Source organism: Megalobrama amblycephala, linkage group LG3 (genome assembly GCF_018812025.1).
Source record: "Megalobrama amblycephala isolate DHTTF-2021 linkage group LG3, ASM1881202v1, whole genome shotgun sequence".
Classification (NCBI taxonomy): Eukaryota; Metazoa; Chordata; class Actinopteri; order Cypriniformes; family Xenocyprididae; genus Megalobrama; species Megalobrama amblycephala.
In genome coordinates, this window is record NC_063046.1 from 49841931 (window position 1) to 49862867 (window position 20937).

Sequence of the window (20937 nt, forward strand, 5' to 3'; positions counted from 1 at the left end):
ATATGAAACTTCAAGATACTCTGCAAACTTCAAAAGACTGATATCAAAAGTGCTCAGTATTTACTTCTTCAATGGAATCTGAGATTCTGATCTAGGAAGCATTTGGAATGCCTCAGAATGGACATGTTGCAACACTGCTTTGGGAACAGGAGCTTGGCTGAATAGCACAATTTACCACACTCAACAGAACACAAAGGCAATGTTTGTTTATGAACAACAGAAAAGAAATCAACTGGACCTCTGCAGGAACTAAGCAAAGAGAAAAGTTTTTTTTTTTTTTTTTTATGTTGAATATGGGTTCTAATGGGCACTCAAACAAGCATAGGTTTGTATCTTCCCAGCATGTGCTTTTAAAACTTGATGTCTGACTGCCCTTTTACCATTATAAATTGCTGACTCTTGCTAATTTGGACAAACTGCAGAGCACAAAGCTGCCCACCCTCTCTTCTGCTGCCACACCAGTAGTGGCTTGGCATGAGTTCCAAACAGCTCTCTGCTGATTTACATACACATACTCACTCACTCACAAAGGAATTAGTTGGCAGGGCTAAAAAAATTCTGTTTTACTTCAGGTTTTAAAAGACTCTTTTGAGGCATCACGGCCTTGATTCGTTGGGCTGGCGTCTGTCACATTCCCTGTCCATTTGTAGTAGACTAACCTTCAGCTGTGGAGTTTCTGACTGAGATCTGATTCATTCACTCTCTATGTCTGTTTCAGGAGCTATAACACATACTGTAACACTTTCTTCCTAACTTTTCTGTCCCAACTCATCTTAAAAGACAAAGCTCTTTTCATTATAATTGCAGTGCATATGTCCACATCCGAAAAGCCCAAAAAGTTATGAAAAAGAGATGAAAAAATGAAAAAGATTTTTTTCAAACATTTCATTGTGTTCCACAGAAAAATAAAAGCATACATGCATAAAAGCATACTTTTGCAGACTGTTTGGAGCAAAACAGAAAATCACTGTGTGCTGTGTGCAAGGGACTCCTGTGTTCCTACTTCCTACATATCAGCGAAAACAAACCAAAACAGCAAAGACGTGATAAACACAGATGACTAAGGGCAACATCAACAACAAAGAGTCTTTTTGTTGGGGATGCACCGACAAAGACAGAGTATGAGCACCGATTTTCTTTCTGCTACTTGCCAAAACCGATACCTGTAAATACAATGCAGTGAGACTAATGATTTCAGGACATTTCTTTATGATTATGAGCAACTGTAACTCAAAAGACTTAAAAGTCAATTTTATATTCTTGTCAAAGCACAAACAAATTTCACAGTGTCAAATAACCTCCACTACCAAACCAAGGGCATTAAAAAAAAACATTTAATTTTTTTTTTTTTCTCTGTCACAAAGTTCTCAATCAAATTTAATAGCACAAATGTTTATAACACAACATTGTGTAACAATAACAACCAAGAGTGTAATAAATTGAAATATGACTAGTGTTTAATCAAGTGGAGCGTCACTTTAATTGTACACTTTAACAGCTCTGATGTTCCTCAGAGCTGTTGTATAGTATGTTTCTAATAATTTTGTGAGAATGAAAAGTATAAAAGTCTTACGCAGCACACTTGAGCTTCCGTAAAAGGTTTGTTCTCACGAGTCATTCAGTTTCCATTGAGCTTCTGTTTTTATTCGCAGATCAATGTTTATATGTGGATAAAAGCCTAAATTAAACCTGTTCATCATAAAAGCGATCGAGTCTCTTCAGAAAATTTGGACTAAACCACTCAATTAATATGGATTAGTTTTCCGATCTCTTTATGAACTTTTTGAAGCGGCAAAGTTTCAATTGCGTAGACTGTCTATGGAGGAACAGAAATCTCTCAGATTTCATCAAAAAGATCTTCATTTGCATTCCAAAGATGAACAAAAGTCTTACAGGTTTGGAAAGACATGAGGGTGAGTAATTAATGACATAATTTTCATTTTTGGACTAACCCTTTAAGGAACAGAAGCATGTTCTGATTTCATTCAGAATGTCACTCTGAGCTGGACAATCTTTTACTTTCCACAATACTGCATGGGGCTGAAAGATATGTTTGAGTCATTTGAGCCAGAGCTTAAAATCGCAGATTACTGCCCAATACTTGAAGGGTTTGTCTGAACGACGCACAGTGGTCTCTCCAAGGTATGCTTCCAGCTGTGTGGTAGCAGCTGTTGGAGCACTGCTCTCAGATGTAGAATCTGCAATTTCTTCAAAAACACTGCCCAGACTGGTACCTGTCTGGTCACTGAGAGACATTTTGACAGCTGGTTCCCCAAGCTCCTCAGGTGTGGCTGTCACTCCAACAGGTATTTTTTGCAGCTCCAGCATCAACATTTCTTTGACCTCCCTGGCAGTGCCTGTATTGGAAAAGAATCAATCTTTATGCCTGAAGACAAAAAAAAACAAAAAAAAACAAGCAATCGTTCTGTGCAGTAAGAAAAAAAAAAAAAAAAAATTACTCTTACATTTTAGAATTTTAATTTAATAGATCATTAATAGATTTAATTAATCTTTCTTTATTTATCATTATGAGCAAATTAAACGTATTATATATAAATAAATAATAATTACCTTGGATCGAGTAAAGTTGTGATGCAGTAACGCTTCTACAAAGCAGCAAGCAAAGTACTCTTCATCGTTCTGTTCCCATGGTCCCCATCCATTTGTTTCAATAACGGTCTATATAGCACATTGACAGCAGGAAATACATCTGAGACTGAAGCATCTGAAGAACTCACTCGACGAGTCATTTCTTCAAAGGGATCCAAGATAATTTGCATTATCTCCATAAGATTCTACTGGTTTACAGTTAGAGTGGCAGGGAGCTGATTTTCAGACATATATATATTCCAATGGCCCGTTTCTGCTCAATCAGAGACCAAACAGTATCTGAATACTCTGTAACTGAGAGTATGTCAGGTTGGAATGTTTAAAGTGGTGACTATTTTGTGCTCGACTCCCAGAGCCTCCACAATGCTGTGCTGTGATAGCAGACACTGAGATAGCCAGCTGCAGTGTATGCGCAACACACGAAAGACTAGGAACTCTAGCATCCTACATGCCCTTTATTATGTTTTTTTGCCATTGTCATTGACCACAGGATGGACAGAACTTTTGGGAATTACCCAAGTTTCAAGCATTTTCTCCAAAAATATGCTCGCTATGGCTCGACCCATGTGCGAGCCCCCAAAACCGCTTTGCATGGACAGTGCTGGTCCTACACTCTGACATAGCAGTGAGTGACTGGGAATCTTCAGCTCCAAAACATTAAGAAGGTGGCAAAAACCCACGTTATCAACAACTGACAGTGGTTGATTGTCAAGAATAATGAATTGAGTAAGCACCTCAGTTATTTTATAGCACTCGTGATATCTCTTGACAATGTCTCTTGTTTTGCTAGGGTTTGCTGCAGTTTTGGTAGCTGAGTGCTACTGCTAGCGGCAAATTGTCCGTGCTCATTTTGTGTTTTATTGTTTTATCAGATTACGTGTATTTTGAGTACTAATTTTTGTACCTCTTCTTGATATTTTTGCAGAACAAAGTTTATAGTCTACCATGCTTGGGTTGTCATCATTCATTTTTTAAATATTTACACATCGTGAAGCTGACATTTTTTCCCCTGCTGCTGGTGTGAACATTCTTGTCAGTTACATCATTGGTATCAGTTTACTGTTCAATCACCGATATGAATATCAATTACTAATACTGTATTAGTTTTCGGTATCGGAGTATTTTTACAAGTTTAAGTACATGAGCTTAGTATCTGGCCTGCTACCGATACCAGTATGCTGTAAACCATCTACAAATATTAATTCACAAATAAAATGTTTATGTTACAACTGAATCTGTCATCTGCATCTGTAAAGCTTTCAATGCACTCTTATTATAAAAAAAGAACTTTATGAACATTTATTTAGCTCTTACAAGTAACCTTTTGGTAAGACCTGCAGAACCTTAAAACCAGAATGAAAAAAAAAAATAGTTTATGCTCAATACTAACTGGAATGAAAAATAAATCATTTACACAGGAGAGCTCCTGCACAGGAGAGCATCGTTTCCAAACAAAGGAGAAAAGATATGTATATTGGTATCAACACTGGCTATCAGCCAAAAGATTTAAAAAAATATATATATATAAAAAAAAAAAAATTCGGCATATCGGATATTGGCAAAAAATACAATATTGTGCATGCCTAATTCACACTGGCAGTATAAATCTGGATTTAATCATAATTAAAGCACTAGTAGCATGACTGCATGCAACTTTTTACTGTGCATGGCTGAAGCAATTCATGGTCCAATGCGAGTTACTTTAACAGCATATTTTTTCCTGCACTGATCCTCAGGTAAATTTTCTGCTGTCTGTCTAGATGTGAATGAGCTGTTCACCCCTCCCCCCACTACAGCTGCCATGACAACCTTCAGCTGAAACGAACACATGTTAAACACACACCTCACACACGAAGAGATCATACATTCAGTAACAACAATAATCATCAGTGCCACCGTCAAAAAGCTTATTACATGCAAATAATAATTTGCTCAAGACAACATTCTCTAGAATTTACAAATAGTAGTTGGCGATATACCAGTAGATGTGATAAATATATTAAATTTGTCAACCGGTAGAGATTTTGGATTACCGTCTCTACTGGGTTATGCTCAAGTGATGTTACCGTACTGCACTGTCATGAAATCTTATCATTTGAATACATTTTTAAGCCTTGCAGTTCAAGCGCAATAAGCAGCGATATATGCACAGGCTGTCTGAGAGATGGTTTCTGAGCACACACACCTGAAGCGCGCACACATAAAGTGGCTGCTCAGACAAAGCGTGAGTCCTGAGACGAGTTTATTGGGCTTAAAGGATAAGTTCACTTTCAAATAAAATTTTCCTGAAAATTTACAGTATTCTGGAGGCCATTGAAGTCCACTATAAGGAGAATAATCCTGGAACATTTTCATCAAAAATCTTAATTTCTTTTTGACTGAAGAAAGAAGGACATGGACATCTTGGATGACATGGGGGTGATTAAATTATCAGGAAAATTTTATTTGAAAGTGAACAAATCCTTTAAAAGGTCAAATACACACACTTGTGTGTCAAAATCCCCATTAAACACATTAGGTTATGTCTTGTGTCAACATAAACAGTTGAGAAAGAAAACACATGTATCAGTATATTAGATCTGTGCATTCGGTCTTAAAGTGACAGCAGAATATACCAGAGATAAAAATTTCTCACTGCTCATGACTGAATTACTTTTGTAACTTTAGTGATAATAAATTTATATTTAATTTACACAGTGTAGACTATGCAGTGGTTGTACATTTGATTACTTTATACAATTTAATTATTCAATAATTATAATAGTGGTCAACATTTCTTAGAGAGCAGGGCTGATGGCATATATATAGCTTATATAATAATTTATATTTATTTTAGTTAATATTTAATAAGAAATCTTTTGAAAATAAATTAAATTAAAAAAAATATACATACTTCAGATGCAACTTCTTAATTATGTAATCATATTACAGTATTTTCAAAAATAAAGAAAATATATGAATAAAAAGGAAGTAAACACTGTAGCCAACAAGGCACTCAGTAATCTGGTAAGTTTGTGCACACTGGGAATCATATATATATATTTTTTTTTTTCATATAAAGACAAGGAAACATTCATTTTACATATAGAGTGAAAATGACATGATTGAATATGACATAGTGGCCAGCTGGATAGAGCGCAACATAGTTTTTTTGACCTATTGCTTCTAATTAGTTTCTTTGTTCTTATTTTACCACTGACTTTTTAATAGTCTTCAGTAAGCTTGAGTTTACTTATGTTAGTTATATAAATATAAATATGCTGTGATTTATACCATTATCATGAAATGTCCCTTCACAAACTCAACTTAAAAACCACACGCACTCTACATAAAAAATATAGAATACATATGCATATAATTAAAAGATTATGTAATTAAAACAGATCATAATTAACAGTGACATGATTTCTTTATGTGTGTGCTGAAATGGAATGTAACTGCACACTAACAAACATGTCCTAGCATGAATTAACCTACAGCCAGAAACCACTCACTCTGGCTGTTTTAGCCTAGCCTGGCTTTATGAAAGAAATATGTTTGCCTAAAGCCTTCAAGGAATGTTAACCTTAAACCTTAAAATTGTCATGCACTGACATATTTTTCTAATATGTCTTTGCTATGAAATGGCTAAAAAGGTGATTTTTCAAATCAAATAAAACAGCCATTGTAGGGCTGCACAATTAATCAAATTTCTAATTGTGATTACAGTTACAGATGTCACAATTACATAATCATTCAAAAGGCACACACAAAAAAAGTCCACTTACATTATTCTGCATGCTTAAGATGTGTGTTGTTTTTTCTTTCTACGGGTTATCTTAAGGGTTTTTCAATTGTTTTAGCTTTAGTGTAACATTATAATACCATACATATTTTAGAAGAAACCAAACCAATGTATAGTTGACATTTGAGGCTTAATGCTATAGATAAGCAATAACCATTTTTCAGGAAGAGTGTTTTCAGCTTGTTTATTTTCATCTAAAAATATGGCATGCAGTTGCTTCAATCAATGATATAAGCCATTCAAAACATTATCCAATGTAAATTGTGATAATCGCCATTAATAATCGCAATTTCAATTTCAAGGGAATAATCAACAATTATGATTTGTCATAATCGTGCATCCCTAATTCTAAATTATTTAATGTACGTAATAAAAAGTAACAATGTAGTTAATCATAATAATCAAGGCATGATTTCACACTGAAACACAAGGAAGATTAAGATGTGCAGATGTTTAGAGACTATTTTGCACAAAATCTCAAAATACATCAGAAGAGAAACTGTCTCAATCTGACTAGGCACATTGTTGAACTTCTATTACTAACCCCTGGCCCTGAACTAATTCAGAAAATAAAACTATGCATTTTGTCCTTTGTTGTGCATTTTGTTATAGGGTGCAATATGTGCTTCTATTAGCCAATTGTCCATTTTATGATTGTGTGTGTCCAGAATTTTACATTTCTGTAAAGATTTTCCTTTTTGTGCCTCATTAATCACAGATATTCAATATTGTCTAGATCTACTAAATGTAATTTAGTAAGGTCAATTTAGTTAGGTTCTTCTGAAGGAGATCAATGTACTGTGACCTGGAGGAAACGAGCAATTTTAGCTGAAATATTTATAAATATGATTCTTGGTTCACATCTGAACCAGGGCTCATCACACTGTGTTCTTTATGATGTGGATTTTGGTGACAACTGGCACCACTAGTTGAAAAGTTACAAAGCAGCTGACAAGTTACCAGAAGCCCTAAACACTTCAGTGATTATGAGACGAAGATGACAAAAAAATAAACACCACTGATAGTGGATTGATGACAGAAATAGACGGGTCTTAAACGCACACACACGCGCACACATATACAGGGCACAAATCATATTTCACAGAGCTGAACCAAATGTTCTTTCCTTTGAAATCATTTGCATGAACCATTTGTGTGTAGAGCTGGTGCAGACTTTTAAAAGAAGCTAGTCTATCAGGCTTACATCATTCTGCAATATCAAATCAAGCTCTATGAAGGCACATTTTCATATACCCCATTTACCCAGAATTCCCAGCAATCATAAGGGTAGCATTAGTTTAAAAAAAAAAAAAACGGGGTAACATAGGGTAAATGCTAGTAAATGCTAGTGGGAGATAGGTTTCATTACATCCAGTGAAGTTGAGGCACTCTCATTCATTAAAACGGTCCATAATATGGTGAGGCTTGCTGCTTTCCTCTGCTCCATTTCCACAACCTGTGCTAAAGTAATGGCAACATAATCTAATAAGGGCTCCTGGTATGCCCAGGCAGTATTAGTGGGTGTGTGGAATAGGGTCATGAGGGGTTTCAGTACCACAGGCGGACTCCAGCACACTGCTGATGTCATTTCCAGGGCGACACAAACCACCATGAAGAGCCTCAGGCTGAAATGCATAAACTAGCACACATTCCACACCTCTTGCAACCGTTAAAGCCATGCTAGGCCCACAGAGACATACTAATAGGTTGAACAACAAGACTGAGTACACAATCTTTATGGTATGAAGTAGAAAGTTACAGTTTAGTCCAAAAAAAATAAAATAAATAAAACTCATGGAAATAGTAGTGGATGCACTAGTTCTGAAATGATCAAAACAGCAAATAAAAAAGTAATTGAATGATAAACAAAGGAGGATCCTTTTGAAGCTGTTTTGTCTGACATCAATAGGTTACACTGAACTAAAAAATAAGTTGTTTATAAGTCCTGTGTTATAAGGGGGTAACACATTACTAGTAAACTGAGTTACGCAATCAGATTACTTTTCAAGTAACTACTAAAGTAATGCATTGCTTTTCAATTTACAACAAAATATCTAAGTTACTTTTTCAAATAAGTAACAAGTTACTTTTTCACATTTATTGACTGACAGCTCTCCTGTCCCCGTGTTGAGAGAAATAAAGCACAGGATGTGTTGTGTTCGCTGTGTAAACATGATGCTTACTGTAGTTTTAGACTAAATGTGAACATGCATTTTAATCTCACTTGCACAAAAACATTCAGTATTCTGCAAAATGAATAAAAACAGTGAAATGCAATTTCGGAATTTTATGCAAACCTGTAATAATTAACTATATTAAATTACACAAATACACTTTATGTATTTAATCTCACTTTATTAAACAATGTCTTTGCTGCTGACCTTCAATGATCTAATTCAACCATACGAATACGCAAAAATTACTGTAGATTAGATTTAGAAACAAGAGTGTTGCCTTCCTGCTCAGGTATCCTATTCTTCTTTAATCCAGAACTCATTACTTTTCATAAAAAGTAACTAAGTAATGCAGTTAGTTACTTTTTATGGATTAATGCAATATTGTAATGGTTATAAGGGGTTTAGTTTACTCACAGAGATGAAGAAGCTACAAATCATTAAAGGTCTTTGTTGTCATCGTTATTTTTTTAATATCTCATGGATGAACTCATGCCTCAATTGGACTAATTTATTTAAAGGTGCCGTAGAACGTCTTTTTAAAAGATGTAATATAAGTCTAAGATGTCCCCTGAATGTGTCTGTGAAGTTTCAGCTCAAAATACCCCATAGATTTTTTTATTTAGTTTTTTAACTGCCTATTTTGGGGCATCATTAAATATCAGGCTGCGCGGCCCCTTTAAATCTCGTGCTCCCCACCCACGGAGCTCGCGACATAAACAAAGTTCACACAGCTAATATAACCCTCAAAATAGATCTTTACAAAGTGTTCGTCATGCAGCATGTCTAATCGCATAAGTATGGTATTTATTTGGATGTTTACATTTGATTCTGAATGAGTTTGAGGCTATGCTGTGTGGCTAACGGCTAATGCTACACTGTTGGAGAGATTTATAAAGAATGAAGTTGTGTTTATGCATTATACAGACTGCAAGTGTTTAAAAATGAAAATAACGACAGTCTTGTCTCCATGAATATAGTAATAAACGATGGTAACTTTAACCACATTTAACAGTACATTAGCAACATGCTAATGAAACATTTAACGAAAGACAATTCACAAATATCACAAAAAAAAAAAAAAAATGGATCATGTCAGTTATTATTGCTCCATCTGCCATTTTTCGCAATTGTCCTTGCTTGCTTACCTAGTCTGATGATTCAGCTGTGCACATCCAGTCGTCCTGCCCTTGTGTAATGCCTTGAACATGGGCTGGCATATGCAAATATTGGGGTCGTACATATTAATGATCCTGACTGTTACGTAACAGTCGGTGTTATGTTGAGATTCGCCTGTTCTTCGGAGGTCTTTTAAACATATGAGATTTATATAACAAGGAAGAAACAATGGTGTTTGAGACTCACTGTATGTCATTTCCATGTACTGAACTCTTGTTATTTAACTATGCCAAGGTAAACTCAATTTTTAATTCTAGGGTACCTTTAATAACACACTGTCATTTGCAATAAAACTTCCCATTGGACATCGCCATCTTTGATTCTGTTGTTACAGTTACCTGATTTTGAATTCATTCATACATTCATTCATATGTATTCAAGCAGCTACTTTAATCTGATGAATGAATAGGAAATCCATCAATTCTAATCTCGGATACTATTGAAGAAACAATTAAAAGCATTAAATGCTTTGAAATCTGCAGTGATGCTGCACACTTCATACCAGCTCATGAGTATCGCAAGCATTGTTGAGAACACAACTCATTTGGGAGGTACATAACACGTTTTTTTTGTTGTTGTTTTTTTTTGACACTGCGGTGACCGTAAGCGCTCTTCTCTGAATTCTGTATTGCAGCTATGCAATTTCAAACACACACTTCTCCATCCCGCCAGCCTGAACAGATGGACTAACCTCCTCTTGCTGGAGGACCCCTGGGCTGACTATGTAGTGCCTGAGGAAAAAACCTCCTCATGCATTCTGTCCAAGGCCAAAAACAGGATGAAAGGTACAGTACTATGTACAGCTCTACAAGAGGGCTTGGGAGGAAAAGTGCACACTGGTTTGAGTGGGAGTGAGGTAAGGTCACCATGTTCGTGTTGAGTACACTCTGGTGGAGCTGTGATAGAGGTGAGGAGAGGGTACATATCTATTTTAGAGAAACACAGCTGAGGTTGGACTGTTTTGGAACTGCAGTGACTGAGTAAGAGAACTGTCATTAGGTGAAAGTGTCAACGCAGAAAAGGCTGCTCGCTCTGAAATCTTTCTTTTCTCTCCTTCTCTGCCCGTGGATCTCTGACAGAAAGACTTCCGCATGCCTGTCGCTTTAGCCCTCGCATCTTGGCAGCAGCGGAAGAGTGTTACAAACTTCCAACACCTCCACCACATGAAAACGCTGTGACACTACACTATGAGAAACTGTCCTGCCACTGACTGCTAGGTAAATGGAGACCTCCAGTAATATACCTACCCACCTGAAACCTCTGAGCAATGTGTTTACAAGTCAAACATTCTGTTGGCATATACCTGAGCAACTGTCATCCTTAGGCTCTTTCTCTACAACTGTTGGTATAAAACACATTCCCATACGTCAAAAAGATCACAATACAAAGGGTAGCCGTAACTAGGGATGTCCTGATGTGAATTTTTGACTGTATGATAAAAAATGTTTTCATGACAGATTTATTCAAACATATATTAAGATACTAAAAGTAAAAAAAATATTAGTTAGTGTGTAATGTTGCTGTTTGAGCATAAAACATTTCTGCAAGGTTACAAAGCTTAAAGTACACTCCAAAGAGAGAACAGAGAACAGAAAACAGTAGCGTTTAGTAGCGTGTTGTTGCCATGTCGAAGAGACACTGTTTTTTCCACCCTGGTACCAAAACCCCTTTGTTTGGCTTTCCTAAGGCGGCCAAACTTAGAAAACAGTGGTTAAAGTGTATTATTTTATCTGTGTGCTGCACATTTCACGGAGGACAACTTCCAGAACCTACGAGAGTACAATGCCGACTGTGTAAAAAAGCTTCTTCTGAAAGACATAGCAATTCCCATTTTGTCAGTACAATTAGTTGTTTATGGCTCACAACCTGTAAGTATTTATTATTTGTTGTTGTGTTTTCTATTAATAATTCCAATTATAAGTTTTATGTTGATGTTATGACGTAAACAAAGGGCAAACTGTTTGGCTCTGCTAGCCTGCTCACTATCATTAGTGTTGATGTAGTGTTTAGCTATGGGGCTCTCGCTTTTGTAAGACTGTTCACCGATCCTTTGGAACTTACCACTCTGAAACATCTGTGCTAGCAAAGGTTCTGCATGATCCTCTTGTTCATAAACATTTACAGGGTCTGAATCTGGGTTAAACTGGTATGGCAAAACAGACACCATCATTAATATTTATACCTGAGCAGATGATAATCGTGGTTATGGTAAGGGGAGTGACATTTCTAGAACGCGCTCTAGGCGGTTCGCCAATCACAACACACAGGGCCAGCTAACCAATCAGAGTATATTATGTATTTCAGAAGGAGGGGCTTCATCGAAACAGGAACTAAATGGGGCATTTCAGTCAGATCGGGAAGACTGAGAGGAGCGGCAATAATGTAAAATAAGTGAAAAAATGTGTTTTTTTTAAACAATCAAGCATTAAAACCTATTCTAGTAGACCCCAAAACAAAATCAAGACTTTAAAAGAAGGGAATAATAGGACTCTTTTAAAAATGCTCCTCTCTAGAGTCAATTTCTCTAGCGAAGTAACAAGTTTATGGACTATTCTGAGGAATTACGTGACATGTTGTTCACAAGCCGTTTTATTCAGTTAAAATAAACACAATTACATTAGGCATGATACATTTCAGTAAGTTGCATCTTTTGATATACTTTCTGGTGTTCATTCATGTTTATTTCGTGCTATAACTAGTAGTAAAGGGGCAAGGAGATCATCTGTTCATGTGCGCTTGAACAGATAGGTGGCTACAGCGATTAAAACATAGTTTGCCATGAAACTTTGTTGGCAATTGAGGTGTAAAACTTGCGAAGGAACATTTTTTTTGGTAATAAAATGAGTTAAGCTCAAAAGACAAAATAATATCTGTATATAGGCTAAATAATGTCTTTTCAACACATTGAAAAAAATCAGTTTATCTGATCAGTTTATCTATAGATATTTTAGATATTTAAAAAAAAAAGAACATATCTGGGTCAGTTTTAATTCCTTTGAAGTCTCAGAGTAGTTGCCACCTCTGAAAAGTCAATCTGACATTGATACCAGTTGTATTTTGTACTTTATTACTTTCCCATTTTGCTTGTAAGCTCTTCTCTGAACAAAGTTTCTTTGTTTTAATGGGTGATTCCTCAGATGGTTGCCTTTTTGAACAACTCCTGTTAGAATGTCACAGGTTGCCATCTCTTAATTACGGTAGTTCTGGCGTGAACGCAGCATAAGCTCGTTGTTTTGATTTGGTGGGAACTGTAAAAGGTGGCTGCTGTTTGTTTGCGTGCTCTGTGACTGACAGCAGGAAACACGCTGATGACGTATGATGTCTGCAAGAACATGAGGGTATGTAAAAACATACGTGGACAGGCAGGTAGGACATCATATTTCATTTGGACCGAATATAATGATTGGATGAACATTTTAAAGTCCTACTCCTTCCATAAATAAAAATAAATTTAGACTGTTTAACATAGTGATCGCTATCAGGATATGAGGAGACTTTCAAGTCAACCAGTATAACAAAAAGTTTCTGTAGAGAATCACCTATGGCACCTTTAAAGCTACAAGCTGCCAGAACTAACACACCTCCCAACGCACATGCTCTTTATTTATGGAAGTGACATAACCATGCAAAAATGAATGACGTGACACTGACATTTACCATGAAAAATGGTAAAAATGTTGAAAAGAGAATCTAACTACATACTGATAGTGAGAATACATGGCACTAACAAAGGACTGTACCGACAATTAATAGTTTGCAGTTTAAGTTTAAGAAAAAACAATTCAAAACATCCACTTCTCTACTGTAAAAAGTTGTTTGATTACATATATTAAAGATGCAGAATAAAAATTTGCTAGCACAACTGTATTTGTGTAGGTGAGTGAGAGTCACTCTACAGGTGTCTAAACACTGAGCTATGTCATGTCGAACTTAAGGTTCTGTTGCTAAAAATGACTCAGCTATCCAGCAGGGATCAGCTACCGAGATGGTGGTTCCCCCCTCGCTGTGTGCAGTGCCCTGCCTCCGTTCAAGAGTCAAATGTCACATGCTATCCGTCTTTAACTGCAGCATAAAACCAACAGACAATGGTCTCATGCTGAGTTTAGATGGACTTCACAGGGAGAAGTGAAAAACTATGTTGTCTACTTTCCAGACAGCCTTTTCTAACCTTATCAAAAGTGGGAAACTCTAAAAAAAAAAAATAATAATAATACAGTCCTGACCTAGGTAAAGAGAGATGTGAAAAGTAAACAAGGCACCATCTTATCTTGTCCTTTCATGATACACTGTTGTTAGGGAATGCTTAAAAACACTGATCATTGAAAACACAAAGTAAGAGAATTCTACTGCTTCTGTGCCTGATACTCCTGAAATAATCTGTATTTTGTTTGTACTGAAGCATACTTTTAAATCGCAAGCAACTGCTGAACAGGTAATACATTTCAATGGCTCAATATATAGCTAGCTAATTTGCAATGTATGATCTGATGTGATCTATACATCATTATTGTAAAGATTTACGTTTTCATTTGGTCAAAACAAAAGCGGCAGATGTTACTTGTTCAGATCACATTTTTCTTTGGATATATGTCAAGTAGATATTGTCATGTAGATATACAATGTCAAAGTAGATATACTCTGATGTGGTGATCACAGATTCATCTGCACAGAGGAGCAGTGCTGAAGCACAACCCATGTTTATTAAAAAATAAATAAAAATAAAAATAAAAACATATAGCAAGTAACTGCAATTTTAGGTTTCAAACCAAGATGGAGATAAAGAGGCAAAAGTGCCGTAATGCAGCTTTAAAATAACAATTATTATATAAAAATGTAATTTATTACTGTGTTAGCAAAGCTTAATTTTCAGCAGCCATTACTCCAGTCTTCAGTGTCACATGATCCTTCAGAAACCAGTCTAATAATAATCTTACCCTAAACTTTCTAATGGTAGTACATATCTGTACCATAAACAGCTGATACTGAGTATTTCCATAATTTATCGGTATTAGCCAATACTTCATAATATCAGTATTTCACATTTTTACATTTAGCCGCAATCTAACACTCACTTAATCTTTAAAAGCAAAAAAAGTGTAATAACTGTTAAATGTTATATTTAAATCTCAAAATAATTGTCCATTTTTCATTCCAAACATTATAATGTTGGGATGACCAAATTTAATAGCATTTAAAACCATTGATTTTAGGTTTTAGGGTTTTATTTTTTATATTTTTAAACAAAATAGAGTTGAATTTTAATATTGGCCATTAACAGTTATTGGTCATTCAAAGATTATGGGCTTATTGGTATTGGACAGAATTTTCAGTTGCAACATCCAATTTATTTTCTCAGTTTGTCTAAAATGATTATAGCAAATATCCTATATGTGTGAATTGATTGCTAGGAATATTATACGTTATAATGTCTGAAAATTGCACAAAGATAGCGAATAAAATTACTCTGGATTTTAAAATGTATTCTCTTGGTTTGTACAGTAACTCATGTCATTTTTAGATCTCAAGTCAATAGAAACGTGGGGGTTTGCAATACAAGAACCATCATTTTGGTGGAAATGGGCTAAGAAGAAAGAGCAAAAACAAAGTCTAAAGGAACAAGAAGCTTAAATATTGCGATTCATCCCATAGTGAGTCACACCCAAGGTCCACTGAAGTGTCTTTCCCGGTGTCCGTCTGTTTCTGTACCTCTTTCTTTGTCAGTCAGTCTCTTTGTAAACACATAAAGGCTCTATTAACATTAGGAGTGGGTGAAAAAAAGCTAGTACACAACATTACATAAAAGCTCCTTGCCTGGTCAGGATCATTTAAAACCAAGGACACCCGACTAAAAGCTTCATCTCTCTGCAGCTTAGAGCGAATAGCAGATAATAGATCTGTCTGATTGAGCGCTGTTCTGTCAGAAGCTACAAAAGAAATCATCAGTGCTAAACTGTTCACTCAAATTCAGCTTCTCTATCTTATCAAGCTGGCCCACAACCCCTTCTTAGGTTATTTAAAAAAAAAAAAAAAAATCCACATACTAGGAAAGGATTTGTTAATGCTCTGAACATGTTAAAGATATTGTCAATAGAAAAAACAAAACCATAAATAAGAGAAAAGCCAAGCTGTGGCAGCTGAATAAACATTATCTGAATAATAATGCAGCGCTTACAATACAAGACTGTGTTTTCCCAAAAAACATATTAAATTTAGAAAACACTGAAACTAAAGAATGGGAGTCAAATGATATGTTGAATAAAAGAATGAGTGCTATGCAATGTGTTACCGCAACTATAGGCTATTTAAGGCTGAACAACATACTGTATATTAGAAAAAACGCATAAACACACTATTTCTCATACAGTCTTATGGGGATACATTTCTTAAAGCGCTGCAGATAATAACACGGTCCACACCAAATCTAAAACCCACCGCCCTAAGCCACTTAACACCATAGCTGAACATTTAGGACTTCTGGAGCTCCCATTACTTACATTTCCCTTATCAAGCTGACACATTGTGCAATAATCTCATTAAACATTTAAGTGCAACTCCTTCCTAAGGCACTCCCAGCCCTCGCCTTTCCTTCTTCTAACCAGTGAGAGGAAACTGATGTTTCACTGGGCCACACTAAAAGCCGATAGGAGCGGAAAAAAAAAAGAAAAAAAAAAAAGGTAAGTGAGTTATCGGAGCAGCCCGGGCTCCTTTATGAGAGCAATCAATTCATATCAGATCCCCACACTTATAAAACCCCAGTCTGGCTACTGAATTACTTCAGTGAGGACATGTTTGTTGGGAGTAGGAGGCTGTTGCATGGTTATGACTGGGAGGGGAGTTGTCAGAGCTTTTGAGTCGTGGGATCTCTTACAGCTGGATCTGCTGCAGTGCTATGCCTGATGTTTGCAAAAGCCATTACAAGCCAGAAGTTCATTGCTCATTATTTTGGATGAAATAGGGTATGTGCAATAATGTTGCTCTTCGTGTGTTTTGGTACACCAAAGTACAGCAGAGTGCTTTGTGTCAGAAAATTAGATCCACTGCAGTGACAGTAACAACAAAATGATAATGATAGCAATTGCCTTGATGAGGAACAACAAATGGGACATGACGGCAAGTGTGTCTGGTGAACTGAATGCACAGAGGAGCCACACTGAGAGGGATTGTTTCCAAACAGTCAGGGGCCCCAACCTGTCATATGCTGCCTCATGTCCAAAATGATCATCAAGCAGTAAAAACGAGCGTGCAAAATTCCTAAAGCCGTTACGTGTTACGCTGGCTCTTTCAAGCTGTCAGTATTGTGCAATATCTACATTTTGTACGAAAGAACACGCGCGCAATAACACGTCCATTAAAACTCACGAACTGTTGCGAATATATAAACAGTTTGTTGACTTGAAAATTGAGGCTTTATGTTGCGTTTCTCTGGACAAATAAGCCATGCAACCAACTCTGTCATAATTACAACTACCTTTACTTCCTACTTTTTTACCAATACAGACCGGCTACCACCCATTATAGACCATTATAGAGCATTACCAAACCATAGGACTACTGTTCATTCCAGGTACACGTTTACACTCAAATCTCAAGGTTTTCTCACTTCAAATAGTCCATAAGCCCGATCGCTCTTGAGTGGCATGGGATTTCTACTTACATTTAACCACTCTGTCCGTCGTGGATAACTTCGGATCATCATTCGGTTTGTTTTCAGACATTTCCAGTCAAATATGTGTCGATTCTCTCTGAAACTGTTTTTGAAAACGATCCGATGTACTTCCTTGCTCAACAACTCAACTCTTCCCCAAACGGGAGACGGCAGTGATATCGATCGCTTGTATCACTGGCCAAAAATACTTGCAACAGGGTGACAAATTTCAACGCTGTTACTGTAGCTCTGTCTGATTTACTGCAACACTGTATCAAGTTCTCAGCGAACACAACCAAACCTTACAGCCGTAAAGGACACGCCCACTAGCCTGACAGCGCATCTCATTGGTGGAGAGGACCCTCCCGCTCTGAAGATGCGCTTCCCCTTTGGTCTGCTGTGATGTCAATCATAAGTGTCTGTGTAATTATTGTAATATTACAACTCTGAACTGGACTCTGAGGAGGGGACTATAATTACAGTGTTTCATTTAACATGTGCACGACTACTCAGCGGATATTTCACTAATACTTCACGTTTCATGTCCAGATAAGTGCACTGCATTAATACGCAAGCTATCAGTGTATTGCATACGCATATTTTCAGACGTTCATCTCTTGTATTATGTTGATAAGTCATTCTGCTGTCACTGCCAATATGACCCGCCTATAAAACTCTATATATAGAGAGAAGGGTCCACGATACTGAACGAACAAGTTCAGATTTGAACAGATTTGCCCCACCACAAAATAAAGAGTGTGTGTTTGTGTTTGTGTTTGTGTTTGTGTGTGTGTGTCAAAAAGAAATCGACGTATATCTTTCTCATTAAACGTTAGGTTTTCTCGACTTAACAAAACAAGTTACAACAAATAATTCATCTTATCTTTAATTTGCAAACGGCTAAATAGTTGGAAATGATGCAGCAGCTATCACGTAACTCAATGTTACAGATTTATAAACCACTTCTGCTAGAAAACAATGGTATATGGTTGTTATTTTCAACCCTATCCAATGTTATCACTAATCTATCTCCTATAACTTGTCACATTTAACATTTTTAGTAGACAGCTTGTTGACACAAACTTACATGTAGATAGATAGATAGATAGATAGATAGATAGATAGATAGATAGATAGATAGATAGATAGATCCATCTGAAACCACTGTATAGGTAAATTTTGGCCTATTACCTGCCTGACTTCAGGGTGAAAATTTGCAAGTGGCTTGCATGGGTCTAGCATGATCACCTGCAGTTGCACACACTGTCATTCAGATATGAGGATGCTCTGAACGTTACCGTGGATCACAGCTGACCTGCACACACAGAGCTGTGAAAACACTGATAACAATGACACTATCACAGACTTGTCATCAAGGTCCCTAAAGCCATGGCCATGGTGTGTGTTTCAAACAGCAGTTGTTAAACATTTGCATGGTTATTAAGCCTCATGAAAAGGACACCACTTTGTTCCATAGGGAGGCAAAAAAAAAAGAAAGGTAGGAATAAATAATTGTATACTGTATAGGCATAACGTATGCCTATGCATTTTGCACCTGTTATCCCAGATGTATGGCAGTTTTACTGCAGAAAAAGAAATGTTCTTCCCAGAAAAGGTCTCCATGGACACATTCCTAGCAATGCAAAATGCTAGAGTTAGTCCTCTGAAACCTTTGTTTTTTTTTTTTCATTTATTTTCTTTAGCAGTCGTTGATTGTTAGTGTCAGGGACACAGAGACTATGTGGAAACTGTGGACTCCAACTTTATCTCAGCCAGTACTTTGGGAATTTGCCGCTGGATCTTACATAGCTAGTGGTTAAAAATATAATGGATAATAATATAAGAGATAATTCATTTGGGGTAACCAGTGGTGAACAGAAAGGATTTTTACGTACTGTAGCCTACATTTTTCAAGTAGGCTATCTGTACTTTACTGGAGTATTTTATTTTGAGGAACTTTTACTTCACTACATTCCAAAGCATAATATTGTATGTCTTACTCCACTACATTTCATTAAAAAATATATATCGTTATACTTGTTATTGTGAATTGAAGAAATCGTCATGTGCTCCGAGACGCAATAGCAGTGTGCGATTCTATTCTTGAACGAACGTATTTTCAATGAACCCATTAAATCGGTTCGCAAATCGCACCAAATGATTCATTTGCCCATTGGACTGAGGGTGCTTCTCAATACTCAAATTGATGCTTCCTCATTTCCTCGCTCCCACATCCTCGAGCATGTGACCCGGAAACCGATCGAACTCAGCCATCTTGAAGGACATCTCAATTCTCTGGCTGCGTCCGAAAACTGGTAAATGCTGCCTTCTGAGGACACATTTCAAGGTAGTAAGGTATCAAGGCATGTCCGAATCCAATGTTAGCTTCACTTCCTGTCTCATGAGATACCTTCCTCAGATCGATTTTTGAAGGAAGCATAGATGTATCCTTAGCTGCCTTTGATATCCCCCAATCCTGTGCTTTCCATTCTGTGACAGTTGAGCTAGAAAAATAAAGATGGCGTCCGAAAGTTGCGTTTGCTGCTCAGTTTGTGTTATAAATGTACGATTTTGACCAACAAATTTCAATTTTGATATACTTTCTATCGACAAATGACTACTGTAATAATTAAATATTTATTTAGTTCTCACCAAAGCTCGCGCTATATTGCTGTAGATCATTAAACTGTTAGCCTGCCTCAGCCTTCCGTTTGAGAAGCACCCTACAAGTCTGACTCAAAATGAGCCAAGAACCGGGAGATCTGACTGATGTCTTGAAAAGTAAGGCTGGCCACACACATGATTTTGGGCACGATTTTCAACCTCCAACGATATGGGGGGTGTGGCCTGATTCGAGGCTTCTAGCAACTGACTTTTTGTCCAAAAAATCCTCTTGTGTGGTGTCATTACGATTATTTTACTGCTCCCAGTCCCACACTTAATGTTTGGAATATGATTATGTAATCCAGATTACATGTAATCAGTTACTATCCAGCACTGGCCATAAAGTGTTTATTTTTAAATATGATTGTTGGTACATTTTAATAGTATTTACCATACTTTCAATATAAAAATTAAAAAAATTGAAAATTATTTTCAAATAAAAGCATTTTCTATATAAAAGACAAGATTTGGTCCTCAAAAAGCCAAAATAGGGAGAATTCAGGTTGATTGGGACACTTTTTGCCATTGAGATTATTTGGAAAATGTGTCCCAATCAACCTGAATTCACACCTACATCTTGAAAAAGGCAGGGGGTGAGGGATGGGGGGATTTTTTAACATATATCCTGTACTAACCAGCGCTGCTTTTGCACTTTTGACTGGATTGTTTGCTTGTTTATTTCCTATTGTACAAACTTTTTGTACTTTTAAAAAGGCTATTATTGTTCATTTAAATAGTGTTGTTCAATAAAATTTTATTTTATAAAAATAATATACCGTATTTGGAACTGAGAAAGGGTCTGTTAGTGATTGTAATTTCGACTTCAGTGAAAGTGACATTATTACGCCATTAGATGGTGGCAAAGACTGTCTTTATGAGTG

The 20937-nt window shown here is 36.5% G+C and overlaps 1 protein-coding gene and 1 long non-coding RNA gene across 7 annotated transcripts in view; both read right to left on the reverse strand.

The window, feature by feature from the left end:
- Positions 1-17686, reverse strand: part of LOC125265608 (serine/threonine-protein phosphatase 2B catalytic subunit alpha isoform) — a 132754-nt gene extending 115068 nt beyond the window's left edge. For 3 of the 6 annotated variants that reach the window (XM_048185935.1, XM_048185934.1, XM_048185931.1), the window contains exon 1: positions 17402-17685. In XM_048185935.1, coding sequence (XP_048041892.1) covers positions 17402-17462 — 61 coding nt within the window. In that variant the 5' untranslated portion in view covers positions 17463-17685. Of the gene's footprint in view, positions 1-17401 lie in introns of all 6 variants that reach the window. The other 3 variants (XM_048185937.1, XM_048185936.1, XM_048185930.1) reach the window with 2 other exon arrangements.
- Positions 134-8506, reverse strand: LOC125265609. The gene is made up of 2 exons (XR_007184301.1): positions 2572-8506; positions 134-2357 (listed from the first exon to the last, which is right to left on the reverse strand). It is a non-coding gene; the product is annotated as an uncharacterized LOC125265609 (long non-coding RNA).
- Positions 17687-20937: the final 3251 nt, after the last annotated feature.